This window comes from Ailuropoda melanoleuca, chromosome 8, assembly GCF_002007445.2.
Source record: "Ailuropoda melanoleuca isolate Jingjing chromosome 8, ASM200744v2, whole genome shotgun sequence".
In the NCBI taxonomy this organism is placed as follows: domain Eukaryota; kingdom Metazoa; phylum Chordata; class Mammalia; order Carnivora; family Ursidae; genus Ailuropoda; species Ailuropoda melanoleuca.
The window spans coordinates 50,778,076-50,796,829 of record NC_048225.1 but is presented as its reverse complement, the minus strand read 5'-3'; the positions used below and the strand labels follow the sequence as shown (position 1 = coordinate 50,796,829).

Sequence of the window (18,754 nt, the reverse complement as noted above, 5' to 3'; positions counted from 1 at the left end):
ACACAGTAATTGTAAGAAATAACAATATCAGTTTTGCTTTTTATAGCTCCAATTACTGTCCATAATGATCAAATTACTAAGGATTAATTGGTGTCTCACTATAGTAACCTGCATTTGCTTTTAGACAATGCCAACAGGCATTGCATTTTATGCAAACTGAGTTCTATTTGTATCATTCCTCAAAGGACTGACTGGTAATTTTTTTTTTTTTAACTCACACCAAACTTGCTTATTTCAAAGGCATTCAATCCTTCAGATACTCTGCTCAGCCAGACCTGAGTGAAATAATAGAAGAATGGGGCTATTCTCTCATATACTTGAAGTTGAGAAAAGGGAAATTAGTAACTGCTGTCACAAAGGAAAGCAAGACTAGAAATAGAGAAGCCCATGTTTTAGACTTGCAATGTGGTATGCAGATATTGCAGAGTTAATGCATTAGACAAAGACACTAACTCATCACGCACCTAACGCGCAGCCTAACCAGAAGAGCAAACTATTACCACTCCAGCTAGTAAAAATGAAGTTCAAACAGTGCATTAAGCACAGGTATTTACGGAAGCTCCCCCCCCTTTACTTGCTAGATGGGGTAATGCCCAATTCATGAATCATTTAATAAAGACAATTAGATCTTAAAAAAAAAAGCACAGATATTTACATTCACTTCTTCCTGAGACAATCCTAGCGTAAGTTAAAAGGAAGAAAGAGAAACGGGACCCTTAGTGGGCAAGAGATTTCAACCAATCTTCAGAGGAGAGAAAACAGTGGTTGAGTGATGACTGCTGTGTGAAAGCATGGAAGCCATTATCTAGAATACACAGTAAGCATGCTGCAGCAGAAAAGAGACAACCTGCACACAGAACCACGGTGAGGCTGGAGACGGAGGAAATGGAGATTCATTGATAGATTCTGCATATGGAACTGTCAGCCCTCTCCAACTTCCCCCAGAATGGCTGGAGGCCAGATGTCCCCCGCAAACAGGGAACAAGAGAGTCATCCTCTAGGGCAGTAGTCCTCAGCGTCATCACCACCTGATAGGTTGGTCATGACACAGACTGCTGGGCCACACTCCCATTGTTTCAGATTCAGTAGTGGTTGCCAGGGGCTCTAAGGAAAGGGAATGGTAGGAGATTACTCATGTGTAAGGGAATTCTCTCTGAAGCAATGAAAATATAAAATTAGATAGTGGTGATGGCCATGAAACAGAACACAGCTGTGCCTTACACTGTCACCATTTTGACTTTAGACTATGACTTCAGACTAACATATGAAGCTTATCTTTTGACTTGGGCAAAAGACCCAGTGGACAAAGCATCTCGTAGTGGGAACCAAAACTACCCCCTTGAGCACCAACTGCCCTGGTATCAGCAAGCCCTCACATGACTGACCCCTAAGACAGTGACTGACCTGACCTTTACTGACCACCCGCACACACTCACAGACCTTTGTCCCACATCTTCATTATAAACCTGGGAGTATTTTCAGCACTTTGGAGACAGTCATTGGGACAGTAGTCCACTATCTTCAAGGGGTTGGCCTCACTGAAATAAATTCCTTTCTTGTTTCACCACCACCTGTCTTTCTGCCTTTGGGTTTTGCCAGCAGCTAGTGGCCAAACCTGGTCTGTTTGGGATCCCTAGAGTCAGGGGCTCTTGCACGCCTGGGCCCTAATTACAGTTGTACAATTTTGTAAATATAGTAAAAACTACCGAATTGTACATTTTAAAGGGAATTTTATGGCGAGTTATATCTCAGTAAAGTTGTTCTTTAAAAAACCATTTACTCATCTGCATCCAGGGCTCTCAACAAAGCCCAACAAATAGATCTGAGAAAATTTCAAAGCACGTCTTCCCTTTGTCTTTCCTATGTTAAACCTATGCAGTTTCTTCAACCATTTCTTTAGACCATCCCTCTTATTCTAGCTGTTGCCCTAAAGTCAGATAGGATACAAAATCACAACTTTTTCATAAAAAGTTTAAGAAAAGATTCCAAGTATTTGGAAGTAGATAAAAGAACAGGACAGAAAAGCTAGACAGTTTGCTAACTTCTCATGATTTGACTAAATACAATTCATTCAAGGATAATGTATCAAATATGACATAAAAGTATCAAAAGACATTCCACAGCCAAATAAAGATAAAATGTGCTGGGGTAACTAAAAGATGGTATATCATAAAATGCTCTACAATAGGGAGGAAAAGTTGTATTAACTATATTTCTGTTGTCCCAAGAACAGAAAAGCAATAGAATCCAAACTAAATATAACAGTCAGTGGTCATTAAATATAAATGATATTTTAAAATGCACTCTCATGTAATTATTCTACTGATAAAGTTATTTCTAAATTCAATTCAACCTAGACAAGGTTGAAATTCCCTTGCCATATGCTGTTCTTGCCTCAGGACAGGCTCTGTGTAACAGCTACCACACTGTGCATTTCTTATTTAATGCCTATCTTGTTCATTAGATTGTACAGGGTCATGAAGGTTGGGATCATATCTGTCTTGTTCGTCTTTGTATCCCGGCACCTAACCTAGTGTCTGGCACACAGCTGACTCTCAACAAATGTTTAATCAAATTGAGATTGATTTTTGAGCTCTGAATTAGGCAAATGGTAGTAATAGAAACTATGAAGACAAAGAGGAACAAGACACAGTTTGAGAAATTTGTGTGCTAATGGGAAGATAAGCATCTAAACAGATAACTTCAATTTTTTTATAAATATAAATCCTTTCCAACAGGTATTTAAATCTTTATTCTGTATTAATAAAGTCATAAAATTAAACAGTCCCTAAATCCAAAAGCTCAAAGTCTAAGCTACAGAGAAAAAAACAATGATTCCAGTGTTATAAAACAGAAAGAATAAAGCAACATGGGCATACAGAAGAAGGGCATTTAAACAAGCAAGATGTGGGGGTGGGAGTGGGGATTCTGGGTGAGGTCATTTTTAAGCTGAGTTTATTTATTTATAATTTAAATAAATTTTAAGATTTATTAAAATTTAAGATTTTATTCATTTCATATTCTTAAATTTTAAGTTTATTCATTTATTTGTCAGAGAGAGAGAGAAGGAGAGCGCACGCATGCACAAGCAGGGGGAGAAGCAGACAGAGGGAGAAACAGGCTCCTGGCGGAGCAAGCAGCCCAATGTGGGACTCCATCCCAGGACCCTGGGATCACGACCTGAGTCAAAGGCAGACACCCACGTGTCCCTTAAGCTGAGTTTAGATGAATGGGCAGGAATTAGCTAGACAAACACATGGGGAAAGGGCATTCCCCATTCACAAAGAACACCTGTACATTATCAGAAATTTATAAGCAGTTTGGGATAGCTGAAGCAAAGGGAAGTAGATGCAAATGAGTGAAAAGATGAAATGAGTGTGGAAAAAGAAAACCTGGGGATGGTATTCACACTACTGCTTTGATAAACTGGAAAGATGGTAATGCCATTTCCTGACACAGGGAATTCAGAAGGAAAAAACAGATTGAGGGAATGATGATGAATTTCATTTGAGCATGTTGAGCTGTTTATACAACAGCCACTGGAGAAGACAACTGGCACCTCACAGATGGGAGCTGAGCAGAGATTCCACATTTGAGATAGGAATTTCATAACACCATTCTTTGACCATCACCTTGAATTCGTGCAGCTTTTGACCCTAGCACTTCCACACCCACAATTCTTCATGAAGACCTCCAATCCTTTAAATCCACCACTTTACCCATCATCGCCCACTACCCCTATTTCCTTACTCCTCCTTGATCTATCATGATCTTCTGTACCTATCTATTTCCATCAATCGCACTTGGCAACACCCAACCTCTGGTTAATCCAAATATTCACATTTTTTGTATCATACCCAAACAAACTAAATATTCCTACTAAACCCTCTCTACTTGCTGCTTAATTTGCCTGAAATGCTCATTCCCTAACTATATTGTACAAACGAAGAAACAGGTAAGGTGATCATGGAGTTCCTGAATCTTTTATACCAATAGTCTGCTAATTTATATTTCCATCAAAATAGTTAATTTTTAACGTACATACCTCACTAAAAGAAGAAATCTCTTTGTTTTAAGGTCCCACTATCAAGAGAATAGCATAAAGAACCATCATTATTCAGGAAATAAAGATCTCAAAGTTTCATGGTGATATCTTTTCCATGGAATAGAGTAAAAATAGTCATTAACATATTTAACTCTATTGTGGGCTTAATTTTACAGTAGAAACTACACAGAAAAGTTTAGAAGAATGAGAATTTGTGCTTTATAAATTCAGTTTAACAATACTTACCAAATACCTAATATTTTTAGTAGACACGGATATTTAGGATGTTTATAATCTATGAGATAGATATGAGAAGAAGTAGGAACTGGCTAAACATTAAAAATAAGAGGAACTTTTTTTCTTTAGGACATGAGATGGGTGAGTACTATAAGAGAGGAGAAAAAGAGAAAAATAATTTCTATTGAGAAAAACAGGAAGGAGTCAAGTTGAGCCCTGGAGGAATGAGATATAAAAAAGCAGTCTAATGCTACAGGGAGGGGCATTAGAAACACAGAGGTGTGTGAAAATGCACAGGACAAACTAAACAGCCATAATAAAAAAAACTCTAGAAAATCAAATGCGTATAAATTAACAAAGTTCAGATAAGCATCAAATGGATGAAGAATGAGAAAGTTATATGGAATGGGAAGACAGTGTCACACTCAGTTATAAAGGATACTTCGGTCTAGCTCAGGTTCACATGTTGACATTCTCACCACAGCCACTTAACAGGATGAGTACATCCTGAGTATGAATGTTTCATAGCTTCTGAGCTCAGCATCTGCACTGATGAGATGACCCAGGGGAATGAGTTTAAGATTGCTCATACCAAACACAAAGCAAACAATTAATCAAACTGGAATAAAATCAACTGGAAGCCCAAGCTGATTACCCGCCCCCCACAGAAACAGCTGATTTTTTGAATAGCTAGTTTTTTAAATCTGAATAAAAGACAAGTTTAAAGAAGAAAATAAAAATTAGTAGAGACAGCCATTGCTTATTAATTGAATCCTGGCATGTATTTTTCCAGACTCTTTCCTACACACACACAGTAAAAACTGGAGGCACGCTCTACTTCTTGTTTCAAAGCCACTGTTTTTCTTATAACATGTTATCATCAATTTTAATGGCTGTACAGTAATCCACTGCTTGGATGACTTCATAATTAATTACATCCTCAGTTTATTGCTAGGGTCCATTATACCCAGTTTCAATTTTTAAGTTTCTTTGTTGAACTTTTTTTGTTGTTGTCTTTTGAAAGACAAAAAATTAAAAAAAAATTAATTCCAGTATAGTTAACATACAGTTATGTTAGTTTCAGGTGTACAATACGGTGATTCAACACTTCCACATATCACCCACTGCTCATCACAAGAAGTGCACTCCTTAATCTCCACTACCTATTTAACACATCCCCTCACCCACCTACCCTTGGTAACCATCGGTTTGTTCTCTATAGTTAAGAGTCTGTTACTGAGCAGTTTTAACTAGTTCTTAAAATTAGTATCTCATGATTTATACTTTCTTAAAGGTTGTATTAATTTCCCAAGGTAGACATAACAAATTACCACAAACCAGGTGGCTTAAAAGTACAGAAATTTATTCTCTCACACCATAAATGCCAAAAGCCTGAAATCAAGGTGTTGGGAGCACCATGCTCCTTCTCAGACTCTAGGGAAGAACTTTGCCTAGTTTCTGGTGGCTCTCAGCAATCCTTAGCATTCATTCCTCAGCATCACTCCTATCTCTGCCTCCTTCTTCACACGGTCTTCCTTGTTTCTGTGCCTATCTCCTCCACATCTCTGAATCCAAATCTCCTCCTTCTTTCTTTTATAAAGAAAATAGCCATTGAATTTAGGCCCACTAATTCGCTATCTTAATTGGATTATATCTGCTAAGGCCTTATTTTCAAAAAAGGTTGTATTCACAGGAATTGTCTTTTGAGGGACATAATTCAAGCTACTACTGAGGTTATCGAAAAGACAGAGAATTTGTAGTATTTTATTCGAATAGAATAAAACTCATTGAATCCTTTCATGAATCTAATATAGATGGGATTTAGTGATCTTATTTTTGCTGTATATTTAAATATTTTGCTGTTTCTTCATCCTTGAAATTATTTCATTATTACTCATCAATTACTTCTAATTAAGTTAAAAAAGAATAAAACACTAAAAATAGAAAATGATGGGTGCCTAGGATGCATAGTGGGTAAGAGGAAGATGCAGAGTGAGAGAAATCATCACCATTATTTCATCTTACATTTTCTTATTGCAGTATACATAGTATTGTGTCATCTTTCAAAAAGGTCTAAGAAAAGCCCAGACACATGAATGTTGTAGTCTTTTTGTAGTTTTCAGAGAACACAGCTGAGAATTGAGATCTTTTATTTTTTACTCTCAATGACAAAGAGAAGAAAAATTATAAAGATGCTTCATAAATATTACACAAGCCAGGAAACGAATGCAAAGAGACAGATAGTAACAATCTAGTCTCCAATAATAATGGTAAAATTGGTGTAAGTGAAATCTCATACTATGAGCCTACAGATAACGATATCCTAAATGAATTTCCTCAAACCCAAGAATTGTAAGTGAATAATACATTTCTAAGGACAAAAAGGAAATATGATATTTCTATCCAATTAGTTACTCTACGGTTAGGACTTCATCATGCAATACCATGCAACAGAAACTCGGATCATACCTTTCTGCTGGAAGGATACGTGACAATATTCTTTTATCATCTACATTTGTGAACCAAAATTTATTTGATATGGGTAACAAATGAATAAAGGCTGAAGGCAAGTATGTATACAAAAGTGTATGGAAGAAAAAATACCATGTAGTAATGAAAAAATTAAGTGATTTGATCATTGGTGTTTACAAATCTAAAAATAAAAATGTTTTGCAATTAGAAATCAAAAAAGATGGCTACCTTCTCTTCAAAATTATGAACTGTCACGTTCTCAAAAGTATTACTTTTTGATGATGTGAGTGCAAGAACCAGAAGTAATAATAAGCTAGAAACTACTAAAGAAGTATTTGAAATCCAGAATCTATATTAAATATAGATATATTCCTGGTTCATGCGATGGCAGTCAATAAACAGCTACATTCAAAGGGCTGAAAAAACCTACAGAATGGGAAAAACAAATTGTAAATCATGTATCTGATAAGGGACTTGTATCCAGAACACATAAAGAACTCTTACAACCAATAATAAAATGCAACCCAACTAAACAAAAAATGAATGAAGGATTTAAATAGACATTCCTCCAAAGAAGATACCCAAATGGCCAACAGGCACACCAAAAGATGTTCAACATCAGCAGTCATTAGGGAAATGCAAATCAAAACCATAATGAGATGCCATTTTAAACTCACTAAAATGGGGGAACCTGGGTGGCTCAGTCGTTAAGCATCTGCCTTCAGCTCAGGTCATGATTCCAGGGTCCTGGGATCGAGCCCCACGTTGGGCTCCCTGCTCAGCAGGAAGCCTGATTCTCCCTCTCCCACTCCCCCTACTTGTGTTCCCTCTCTCGCTGTGTCTCTGTCAAATAAATAAAAATCTTTATAAAAAAATAAACTCACTAAAACGGCACAATGAAAAAGACATGTAATACATGTTGACCAGAACGTGGGGAAATTGGAACCTTTATACATTGTTGGTGAGATTGCTGTAAAATGGTACAGGCACTATGGAAAACAGCCTGCAATTCCTTACAGAGTTAAAATTATCATGTGACCCATAGGTTCCATTCCTAAGTACCTACCCAAAGGAAATATAAACATGTTCACACAAATACTTGTACTCAAATATTCATAGTAACATTATAATAGCCAAAAAGTAGAAACAACCCAAATGTCCATTATTACCTGCTGAATGGATAAACAAATGTGTTATACTCACACATATAATGTAATGTTATTCGGCAATAAAATCAAATGAAATAATGACACATGCTACAACATGGACAGACACTGAAAATGTTATGCGAAGTAGAAAACAATATGATACACTGCATATTCCATTTATATGAAATACCTTCAATGGGCAAATTCATAGAGACATAAAGTAGATAAGTGGTTGCCTAGAGGGGGAGGGAAGATGGGGAATGACTGCTAATGGGAAAAAGTTTCTTTTTGGGTGATAAAAATATTTTTTTAAAAAAAGATTTTATTTGGAGAGAGAGAGAGAGGGAGAGAAAACAAGCTACGGGGAGGGGCAGAGGGAGAAGCAGACTCCCCGCTGAGAAGGGAGCCAAATGCTCTGATTCAATCCCAGGACCGTGGGATCATGACCTGAGCTGAAGGCAGATGCCTAACTAACTGAGTCACCCAGGCATCCCTGATAAAAATATTCTTAAATTAGATTATAGTGATATTTGAACCGTGAAAATATACTAAAATCCACTGACCTGTATACTTTAAATTGGTGAATTTTATGGTAAAATAAATAAATAAATAAATCTCTCAACAAAGCAGTTTTTAAAAATTTGGGTTTGCTATGTTTACATCCTCATTAAAATTCTAATGAAGGTGATTTTCACTAACCCCTTATTTTTACTTCTGCGAATTATTCATAAGATGACTTCAGGATATTTATTAAAAATAAGGTCCATTACCCCTAGATGGTAAATGGTGATGACTATTTTCTTGTTATAATGAGGGTTAATCAATCTTCCTAAATACACATTTAGGTTGTTACTACTTTTTCCATAGTATAAACAAAGTTGCTTTCAACATTTCTGTTTTTACACCTTTACAGAATTGTTAGATCATTCCCGTAGAAAAATTCCTAGAAATGAAATTCATGGTAAAAGGTATTTCTCTAGAAAGGCTGTACCAATTTACATCTCCAACAGCAATGTTCAAGAGGAAAGCATGTTTTATCCTGAAATATGCTTCCTTCATACCTTACTAAAAAATTACATAATAAGGAAAAAAACACCTGTTAACAAAGCACCAAAAGCAAAAAGCAAACACACACACAACAAACAAAACATAATGAACGAGAAAAGAAAATAATCATCAAAAACTCTTTCAGATACATTAGGCAGAACCTTCTTCCAATTCTGGCTCTGACAAGAAATGGAAAATTTTATTATATGACATTTCTGAATGTAGGCTTTGCAATTAAGTATATTTCCAATACTCTCAGAATAAACATGTCACTTATAAATTATATCTATAGGCAGAATGTAATAAAACCACTTAGCTTTCTCTTACTTAAAAAAAATGTATTTATAGCTCTGCCTGCCCAGAGGGTTTAGAAGCAATAATCCCCTAACGGTGGCAAGAAACCCAGTGACTGAATCTTGGTTTCTAAATAACATTTTCCAATATAAGGAACCAAGTCTCTTCGGAGAAATGGCTGCTTCAAGGTCCAGGGTAGGGAAAATAAAAAACAGGCCTAGGATAACTGCCAAAACTTGGAAGCAACCAAGGTGTCCCTCAGTAGGTGAATGGATAAACTGTGGTACATCCAGATAATGGAATATTATTCAGAAATGAGCTACCAGGCCATGAAAAGACATGGTGGAACCTTAAATGTGTATTACATTAAGTGGAAGAAGCCAATCTGAAAAGGCTACATACTATGCTATTCCAACTATATGACATTCTGAAGAAGGCAAAACTCTGGAGACTCTTAAAAAGATCAGTGTTTGCTAGGGTTTAAGAGGGAGGGAGTAATGAACAGGAGGAACAAAGGATTTTTAGGGCAGTGAAGCTATTCTATGTGATACTATAATGGTGGACATGTGTCATTTTTATACATTCGCCCAAAACTAGAGAATGTAGATCACCAAAAGTGAACCCTAATGTAAACTACGAACTTTGAGTATTAATATGTGTCGGTGTAGGTTCACTGATCATAAAAAATAAATATATAAAACAAATAAATAAATATGGGCTATCTCACAGTACCAGAGGATAAGGAAGTACTCAAAAAACAAAAGGATAAGGGCATGTCAAAAGGATACTGCAAGAGTCAATCTGAATGAGTTCCCAATAACTAAAACTAAAACAGTTGGAGCAACAAAATATATAACACAGAACTAGAGTATAACCCAACCTATAAAATAAATATATGAGTTCATCCTGATATAAATGATTACAAAAATAAGTAAGGATGAAGAGACAACAAATCTTCCATATAGAAGAATTCCAAATACTCTCCCCTCCACGAGGTGATGCTTAATTCCATCTCGCGCTTCCCAACCCCTCATTCCCACCTCCAATGAGGGTGAGCTAGACCCACTGACTTACTTCCAAAGGACAAAGAAAGGGAAAAATAGTACATTTTCAGTGGAGAAAATCAGTTAACACTTTCTAATCCAAGTAATAAAGGTTAATGTCACCATATGGGTATCACATACCCCCCAATGACAGTAAGAGCACTTTACCTCTATGGTATTCTTTCCAAAAACCCATATGACTCCAGTTGAAACATGAGAAAAGCATCAGACAAATTGAGGTTGGGATACATTCTACAAGCCATGAAAAACAAGGAAACACTGAGAAATTGTTACAGACTAGAAGAGACTGGGGGAAACATGACAACTAAAAGTAACGTGGTACCCTGAACCCTAGAAGAAGAAAGAAGGCACTGGTGGAAAACGTGAAATCCAAATAAAGTCTGGAATGTAGTTAACAGTAATGTACTAACAATGGGTTCTTAGTTTTGACAAAATGTACCATGGCAATGTAGGATATTTACAATGGGGGAAACTGGGCAAGAGGTGTATATAAAAAGTCTCCACTGTCTTTGCAACTTTTATAATTTAAAATTATTCAAAAATAGAAAGTTTAGTAAAAATAACAATAACTACCAAATTAAACTTTAAAATGGAGCCATAAAGCCACTAAACCAACATAGATATCTTTTTGGAAAATGTTAAACTTCTAAATTTAACTACATTTACTCCATTTTGAAAGTCTGTTAAATAAAACTAAGAAAAGGCTGAGGGAAGACTAACAATTTCTTATTGTAGATTAAATCAGGCATTAATCTGAAACATGAGGTACTGCATATTAATAATCCTAGAACTATGCATATTCAACTAGACACATTTGACTGACATTATTAGAAATACTTCAAAACACATTAAAAAATACAGAACCTCATATTCTGCCAATTTAATCTTCTGTCAAGTTTCACTGTACACTGTGTTCTGTGGTTCAGGGTGCTACACTGGGAAAGAAGGAACAATTTAATCCACCAGTGGTATTATGATGGCAAATACTTGGTACATTTATACCTTTCACATATTATGACACTTCTGAGGGGAAGGTACTTATACATTAAAAAATGAATAGCAAAAATTTAAGAAAGATTATCTAAAACTTGGATGTAAGGCCAAAAGATAGACAGTGTGCCCTTTCAATGGAATATGGGGACATGGACTCATTCAAAGGTTAATTACTTATGAGAATGTATTTTGATCTATTATTCTATTTACTACTGAATTAAATATCCCAGATTAAGTAAAGTTACATGTTAACTTGTAGATTTCTGTCTAGTAGAGTTGCAAATCATTTTTGTCTGGTAGAAGAGAAAATTCCAAAGGTTAAGGTTTATTGGTCTGTAGGACATTAACCAGTTTGTAACTAACCTAGCAATCTTATTCTAAAATTCCTTTATTAAATTGTCTATGAATACACAGCTCTTCAAATGCTCTCTGAACTAGTGTTACTATTTTACTTGTTCCCTTAGTAATTAATGAATTGAATAAAATATTTGATACATGTTCACTTCATATTTATATGAGTCATGATTTTAATTTCTTAAAATTATGCTTTGAAAGGCATAAGGAACTTTCCATGACATGCCTGACATGACCTTTTCCACCCACCACTCTGCAAATCCTACAGTCTCACAGAGCTATTACAATGATAAGTTTTTTTGCACAGTATTCTGATAATATTGTCAATTATCTTGTTATTGGAATTATCAAATAACACTTTCTATCTCAAAGATGAATCAGAAAAGAATCTAAGTATGTGATATTTTCAAGACCAAGTGATCTGACTTCAAAGATTTTCTAATTTGTTACATGTCACTCCTGATGATTGTGAGTTAATTTTCTTTATTTACACCAATTATTTAAAAAAAATTTTCTTCCATCTGTTCCAAGTACCTTTTTTTTTTTAATCCAAGGGGCTAATACCTGGTTCAGATGTGAACTATAACTGCCTTTACTTTCATAAACATGATTAATTACACTTAAATTTTGATTACATTGAGATTTTTGAAAAAAAGAAAAAGATTAGCAAAAAAGAAAAAAAAAATCACAAGTTCATCTTTCCAGTGTTACATTTTTCACTAAACCCAAAAGTCTAGACTAATGTGATTTTAGGAAGAAACTTGGTTACTGTCAAATCTAAACGTACCTTGGTGAATTCAAGTGGACTAATTGTAAACACTAATTTCAATTTTTAGGTTTTAGCATTGGGAAAGAAGGCATTATTTCACTCCCACCCAACCCATAATCAGTAGTCCATTAAAGCAAAAAAGAAAAGAGAATTCTGTACCCTGACATCACTTCTAGGTGAAGTTGTCCCGAAACAGTTAAGAAAGCAGGAACATTGAAGAAATTCTCCTCAGGCACCTTAATTTTGCTTGAAGGCTGCAAATGAAAAACATAAGCCCCAAAAAGCTATGAGATATTTGCTCTGCTTTCGCATTCACATACATGCCCCAACTAAAAATCACAATGCAATTAAATATGTGGGAGGACAGGTCATTTTCATGAAAATAAAGGCAGTTCTCAGTACACTCCTAAAAGAGAAAATGCCTGCTTAGAAAGTGCTAATAAGGTCAAGGATATTTGCTCCGCATTTTTCAAAACATACAACAAAAGGACAAAATATTTTTGTCACAAGATACACTTCTCCCTAAAAAGTGATTCTGATTGAGACAAGGCAGATTATGAATTAAAATTTTTAAATGTGAAGAATTACATAATCTCTTAAAATTCTAACCTATGATTGAAATTTGACTTTCTCAAGGGAATAGCCTCTAGAACATGTATTGCCATATTATTAACTTTTTAATATTTTTAATACAGATTTCAATAAATACATTATAAATTTTACATACATTAAATTTAATTTCCACCACAACTCAGAAGAGCAGAACTCTAAAAGATACAGGGAGCAACTAATTTAAAGACTTCTATAAACTTACAATATAGATAAGGTGATTATTCCAGTTGAAACAGGTAGGAAACAGGCCAGCCAACATTTATAACAAGCTTTTAAAAAATTATTTGGGAGTCAAACGCAATTTATGTATTTTACTTTTTTAAAAAGATTATTTATTTATTTATTTGACAGACAGAGAGCACAAGCAGAGGGAGCGGCAGAGGGAGAGTGATCCATACGCAAGTCGAAGGCAGACGCTTAACAGACTGAGCCACCAAGGTGCCCCATACACACAATTTAAATAGTATAATTAAGAAAGTGTCTGGATCCAAGTATGATTATTATGCCCACTTTTTTGGAAGAAAGTTAATTTCTTTACTCTTGTGCTTCAAATTGTGCATTTATTTGAAAGTGTTTTAGTGTAATAGCGCAGTTACTATAAAAGCAACAAAGCCCATTTTAAATACACAATAGAGAATGTGAGACTCCTTTGAAGAGACTTAGTATCAAATGCTGAATTATAGAAACACATGAAATGAAGGCATCTTGTTTAATCCCACTGGTTCTAAAAATATTGCATATCATATACAGGAATATACCTGTATGAATGAGAAATCTAGTGTAAAAATTACCAACTGAAATCATTCATTTATTTTGTAATTGCCTGCTATTTTTCAAACTTACTTTGATACTTGTCCTAAATCCTATCACTGCTTTTTAAAAAAATCCATCTTTGAATTCCATATTCACTGAAAGAATATTGTTTCCAAGGACTCAAGTACACAAGACTACAATATTTGACCTGACCGGTGTTAGGATTTCCAAAACAAAAAAGTATGTTCTCTGTAGTTCCTCACTATTTACTAAATAATTATGGTTCAAATAAGGCCTCGCACATTTATAAGGATCTTCTATTTTCTCCTTTTCTTCACCTCTTTAGTCTATAATTTGTATTTGTGTTCTATCTTGACTTCTCTTAAAGTGATTTTTCTCATTTCTCGTGCATATACAAAAGTCTAGTCTTTATGACTACATTTTAGTCTTTCATTCATTAGCATTTGTACAAAATGGAATCTGATCCTCTTACATCTCTTAAATCCAACTTATTTAAAAAGGTATAAACATATCACTACGTCATCATGCCTTCTAATGTCATACATACTTACATACTAAAATTCCTACATTTTAAAAATTACTTCCTCTTATTTCTCCTTTATGAATTAAGTTATATTACCTATACATTTTATTTCAGAATATTAAAGGGACATTATGAAATATTTTAAAAAGTAATTGCTGAGAGTGGTGTTGGCAAACATGGTGGGATAGGTAGCTCTGAACGATTGTACCTCCACGGAAAAACTGAAAATAATGAGTAAAAACTGTCAGAATCAACTGTGGGGACTCTGGAAAACAGCCAAAGGTTTCTAACAACCAAACAAATGCTGAATCGAGAGAGGAAACTTAAAAACGATCAACTCCACTCAACAACAGCAGACTGCACATTGTCTCAAGCACACATACAATATGGTTCAGAACAGACCATATGCTAGGACATAAAACAAGTCTCAATAAATTAAAAAAGACAAATCATACAAGTTCTTTCTTTGTAATGGAATGAAACTAAAAATGTTAAGTGGTGCAGATGCTTAGGAAAACAGTTTGGTGGTTCCTTAAAAAGATAAACAAAGAATTACTATACAACCTACCAATTCTACTCCTAGGTGTATACCTGAAAGAATTAAAGCTGTGTACTCAAATACACATGTGTACTTTCATGTTCATAAGAGCACTATTTGCAAAGGCCGAAGGTGAAAATAATTCAAATGTCCATTAGCAGATAAATGAATAAACAAAATGTAATATATATAAACAACAGAATAATATTCAGCCATAAGATGGAATAAAGTACTTATACACACATTAAGATATGGCTAAACCTTGAACATGTTATGCTAAGTCAAAGTAAGACATAAAAGGCCACATACTGTATGATCCCATTTATATGAAATGTCTAAAAGATTTAAATCCATAGAGACTGACTGGGTGAGAGCCATGGGTCTGAAGGACGTAGGAGAAATGGGAATGGGGCATGGGGTTTGTTTCTGGGATAATGAAAATGTTTCAGAACTTGCTACAGTTGGTAGTTGTATAACATGATAAATGCACTAAATGCCACAAAATGTACCCTTCAAAATGGTTAATTTTATATGAATTTCACCTTAATTTTTTAAAAAGCATATATAAACAAGTAACTACTGGATTTGACAGGGTCAAAAACTAACGTAGAATTGCAAATTTAAGATTTGTAATCTTAAATACTTCTTAGTAATGAAGAAAAAATAAAAATATACTGATTGTGCACCCAATTTTGTGACTCTGCCAGTGGGTACGATCTCTTTAACAAGATCCCCACACTGCAAATGATAAATTGAAAAATGGACAAATTTGACATTAAAATTAAGGATTTCTATTTAATAAAGGAAGATATAAGCAGAGTCAGAAGATGAATGACAGATTAAGAAGAAAATATTTTCATTGTTACTGGCTGGCTCAATCAAGAGACAATGTGGCTCTTGATCTTAGGGTTGAGAGTTTGAGCCCCACGTTGGGTGGAGAGATTATTAAAAAATAAAGTCTTTAAAAAAAATAAGATATTTTCAGCATCTAAAATTGACAAGTAATTAACGGACAGGACAAATAAGGACCTCCTAATAAGAAAACAAGACCCCAACTGGATAAGGGATATGAAAAGAGATTTACAAAACAGGAAAATTCGAATGGCTGATACACGAGGAAACACTCAAATTCACCACAAACTAAAGAAAAGCAAACGAAAACAAGGCATTTTAAGAAGAATTCATTACATATAACAGATTGACAAAGATTACAAAGTTATTTAATGTCAAGCGTAGGTGCAGATTCAGGGTATGATAGGCAGATATGTAAGACGTGCCCAAGATTCTCAGCCCCTGGTTTATTCAATCAATCACTAAGCCAGGTACCGCCATGAAGGATTTCGCAACTAAAGTCTCCAATCAGTGAGCACAGGCAGTAATCTCTCTGACATCAGTTGTAGTACCATTTTTCTACATATGTCTCCTGAAGCAAAGGAAATAAGCAAAAATAAACTATTGGGACTGTATCAAAATAAAAACCTTCTGAACAATAAAGGAAACACAAAACTAAAAGGCAACGTACTGAATGGGAGAAGATATTTACAAATGATGTATACAATAAAGAGTTAGTATCCAAAATATATAAAGGACTTACACAACTCAACACCCAAAAAACGAATAAGCTGATCAAAAAGTGGGCAGAAGACACGAACAGACATTTCTCCAAAGAAGACATACAAATGGCCAACAGACACATGAAAACATGCTCAACATCACTAATCAGGGAAATACAAATCGAAACTACAATGAGATATCACCTCACACCTGTCAGAAGGGCTAAAATCAACAACGCAAGAAACAACAGGTGTTGGTGATGATGTGGAGAAAAAAGGAAGCCCTCTCTTGGGAATGCAAGCTGGTATAGCCACTGTGGAAAACAGTATGGAGGTTCCTCAAAAAAATAAACATAGAACCACCCTATGATGCAGTTATTGGGCTACCAGGTATTTACCACCAAAACACAAAAAAATATTAATTCAAAGGGATACATGCATCCCTATGTTTACTGCAGCATTACTTACAATAGTTAAACTCTGGAAGCAGCCCAAGTGTTCATCGACAGATGAATGGATAAAGAAAACATGGGAGATATACATATATAGCTATGTATATAAGAATATTATTCAGACATAAAAAAGACTGAAATCTTGCTATTTGCAACAACATGGATAGAGCTATAGAATATAATGCTAAGTGAAATAAGTCAGAGAAAGACAAATACCATATGATCTCACCAAAACATAGAATTCAAGAAACAAAACAAATAAGAAAAGGAAAAGAAAAAAAAAAGAGAGGGGCAAATCAATAAAGACTCTTAACTATAGAGAACAAACTGATGGTTACTAAAGGGGAGATGGGTGGGGGGATGGGTGAAACAGGGGATGGGGATAAGAGTATACTTAACATGATGAAAAAATGAGCAAAAATAAATAAATAAATAAATAAATAGATACGTATTTGTCCTGCCTTACAGTTTATTTATTAAAAGATTCAAAAAATGAAAAAATAAAATGAAGTTCCAAATCAGATGGCCTCAAGATTTGGAGATTTTCTGGGTATTCCCAACCTAACCACACGAGCCCTTTAAAAGCAGAAATGTTTTCTACAGCTGGTTGCAGAAGAGGAAGTCAGAGATTTAAAGCAGAAGGATTCAACAAGCTGTCGTTGGCTTGAAGATGGAGAAGGCTACACGCAAAGGTGCTTAGGACAGTCCCTAGGAGCTGAGAGCAAACTGGCCAACAGTCAGCAACAAGATGGGAACTTCAATCCTAGAACTGCAAGGAACCAAATTTGGATGATAGCAGAAATAAGTTTGGAAGAGAACTTCAAACTCCAGAGGAGAATGCAACTGGCACACACATTGGTTTCAGCCTTATGAGACATAAGTGGAGAACCCAACTACACCATCCTGGACTAAATTGATATACAGAACTGAGTAATAATGGGTGTTGTTTGACGTCACTAGGTTTGAGGCAATTTGTTACAAAGTCATAGAAAACTTGGGGTGCCTGGGTGGCTCGGATGGTTAAGCCACTGCCTTCAGCTCAGGTCATGATCTCAGAATCCTGGGACTGAGCCCTGCATCAGGCTCCCTGCTCAGTGGGGGATCTGCTTCTCCCTCTCCCTCCCCATCTCTCCCCTGCTTGTGCTCTCTCATGCATGTGCCCTATCTCTCTCTCAATAAATTTTTTTAAAATAATTTTTTATTATGTTATGTTAGTCACCATACAGTACATCCTTAGTTTTTTGATGTAATGTCCATGATTCATTACTTGCGTATAACACCCAGTGCACCATGCAATATGTGCCCTCCTTAATACCCATCACCTGCCTATCTCAATCTCCCATCCCCCTCCCCTCTGAAGCCCTCAGTTTGTTTCCCAGAGTCCACAGACTCTCATGGTTCATTCCCCCTTCTGTTTACCCTCCCTTCATTCTTTCCTTCCTTCTCCTACCGATCTTCCTATTTCTTGTGTTCCATAAATGAGTGAAACCATATGATAATTGTCTTTCTCTGCTTGACTTATTTCACTTAGCATAATCTCCTCCAGTCCCGTCCATGTTGCTGCAAATGTTGGGTAATCGTTCTTTCTGATGGCTGAGTAATATTCCATTGTGTATATGGACCACATCTTCTTAATCCAGTCATCTGTTGAAGGGCATCTTGGCTCCTTCCACAATTTAGCTATTGTGGACAATGCTGCTATGAACACTGGGGTGCATACGGCCCTTCTCTTCACTACGTCTGTATCTTTGGGGTAAACACCCAGTAGTGCAATTGCTGGATCACAGGGTAGCTCAATTTTTAACTTTTTAAGGGACCTCCACACTGTTTTCCGAAGGGGCTGTACCAACTTGCATTCCCACCAACAGTGTAAGAGGGG

The 18,754-nt window shown here is 35.5% G+C and overlaps 1 protein-coding gene across 3 annotated transcripts in view; it reads right to left on the bottom strand.

The window, feature by feature from the left end:
- NARS2 (asparaginyl-tRNA synthetase 2, mitochondrial) overlaps positions 1–18,754 on the bottom strand; it is a 125,235-nt gene that overhangs the window by 52,224 nt on the left and 54,257 nt on the right. For 2 of the 3 annotated variants that reach the window (XM_002916276.4, XM_034666276.1), the window contains one exon: positions 12,583–12,677. The exons of the other annotated variant lie outside the window; for it this stretch is intronic. In XM_002916276.4, the coding sequence (XP_002916322.1) occupies positions 12,583–12,677 (95 nt within the window). The remainder of the gene's footprint in view (positions 1–12,582; positions 12,678–18,754) is intronic. 3 annotated transcript variants of the gene reach the window in all.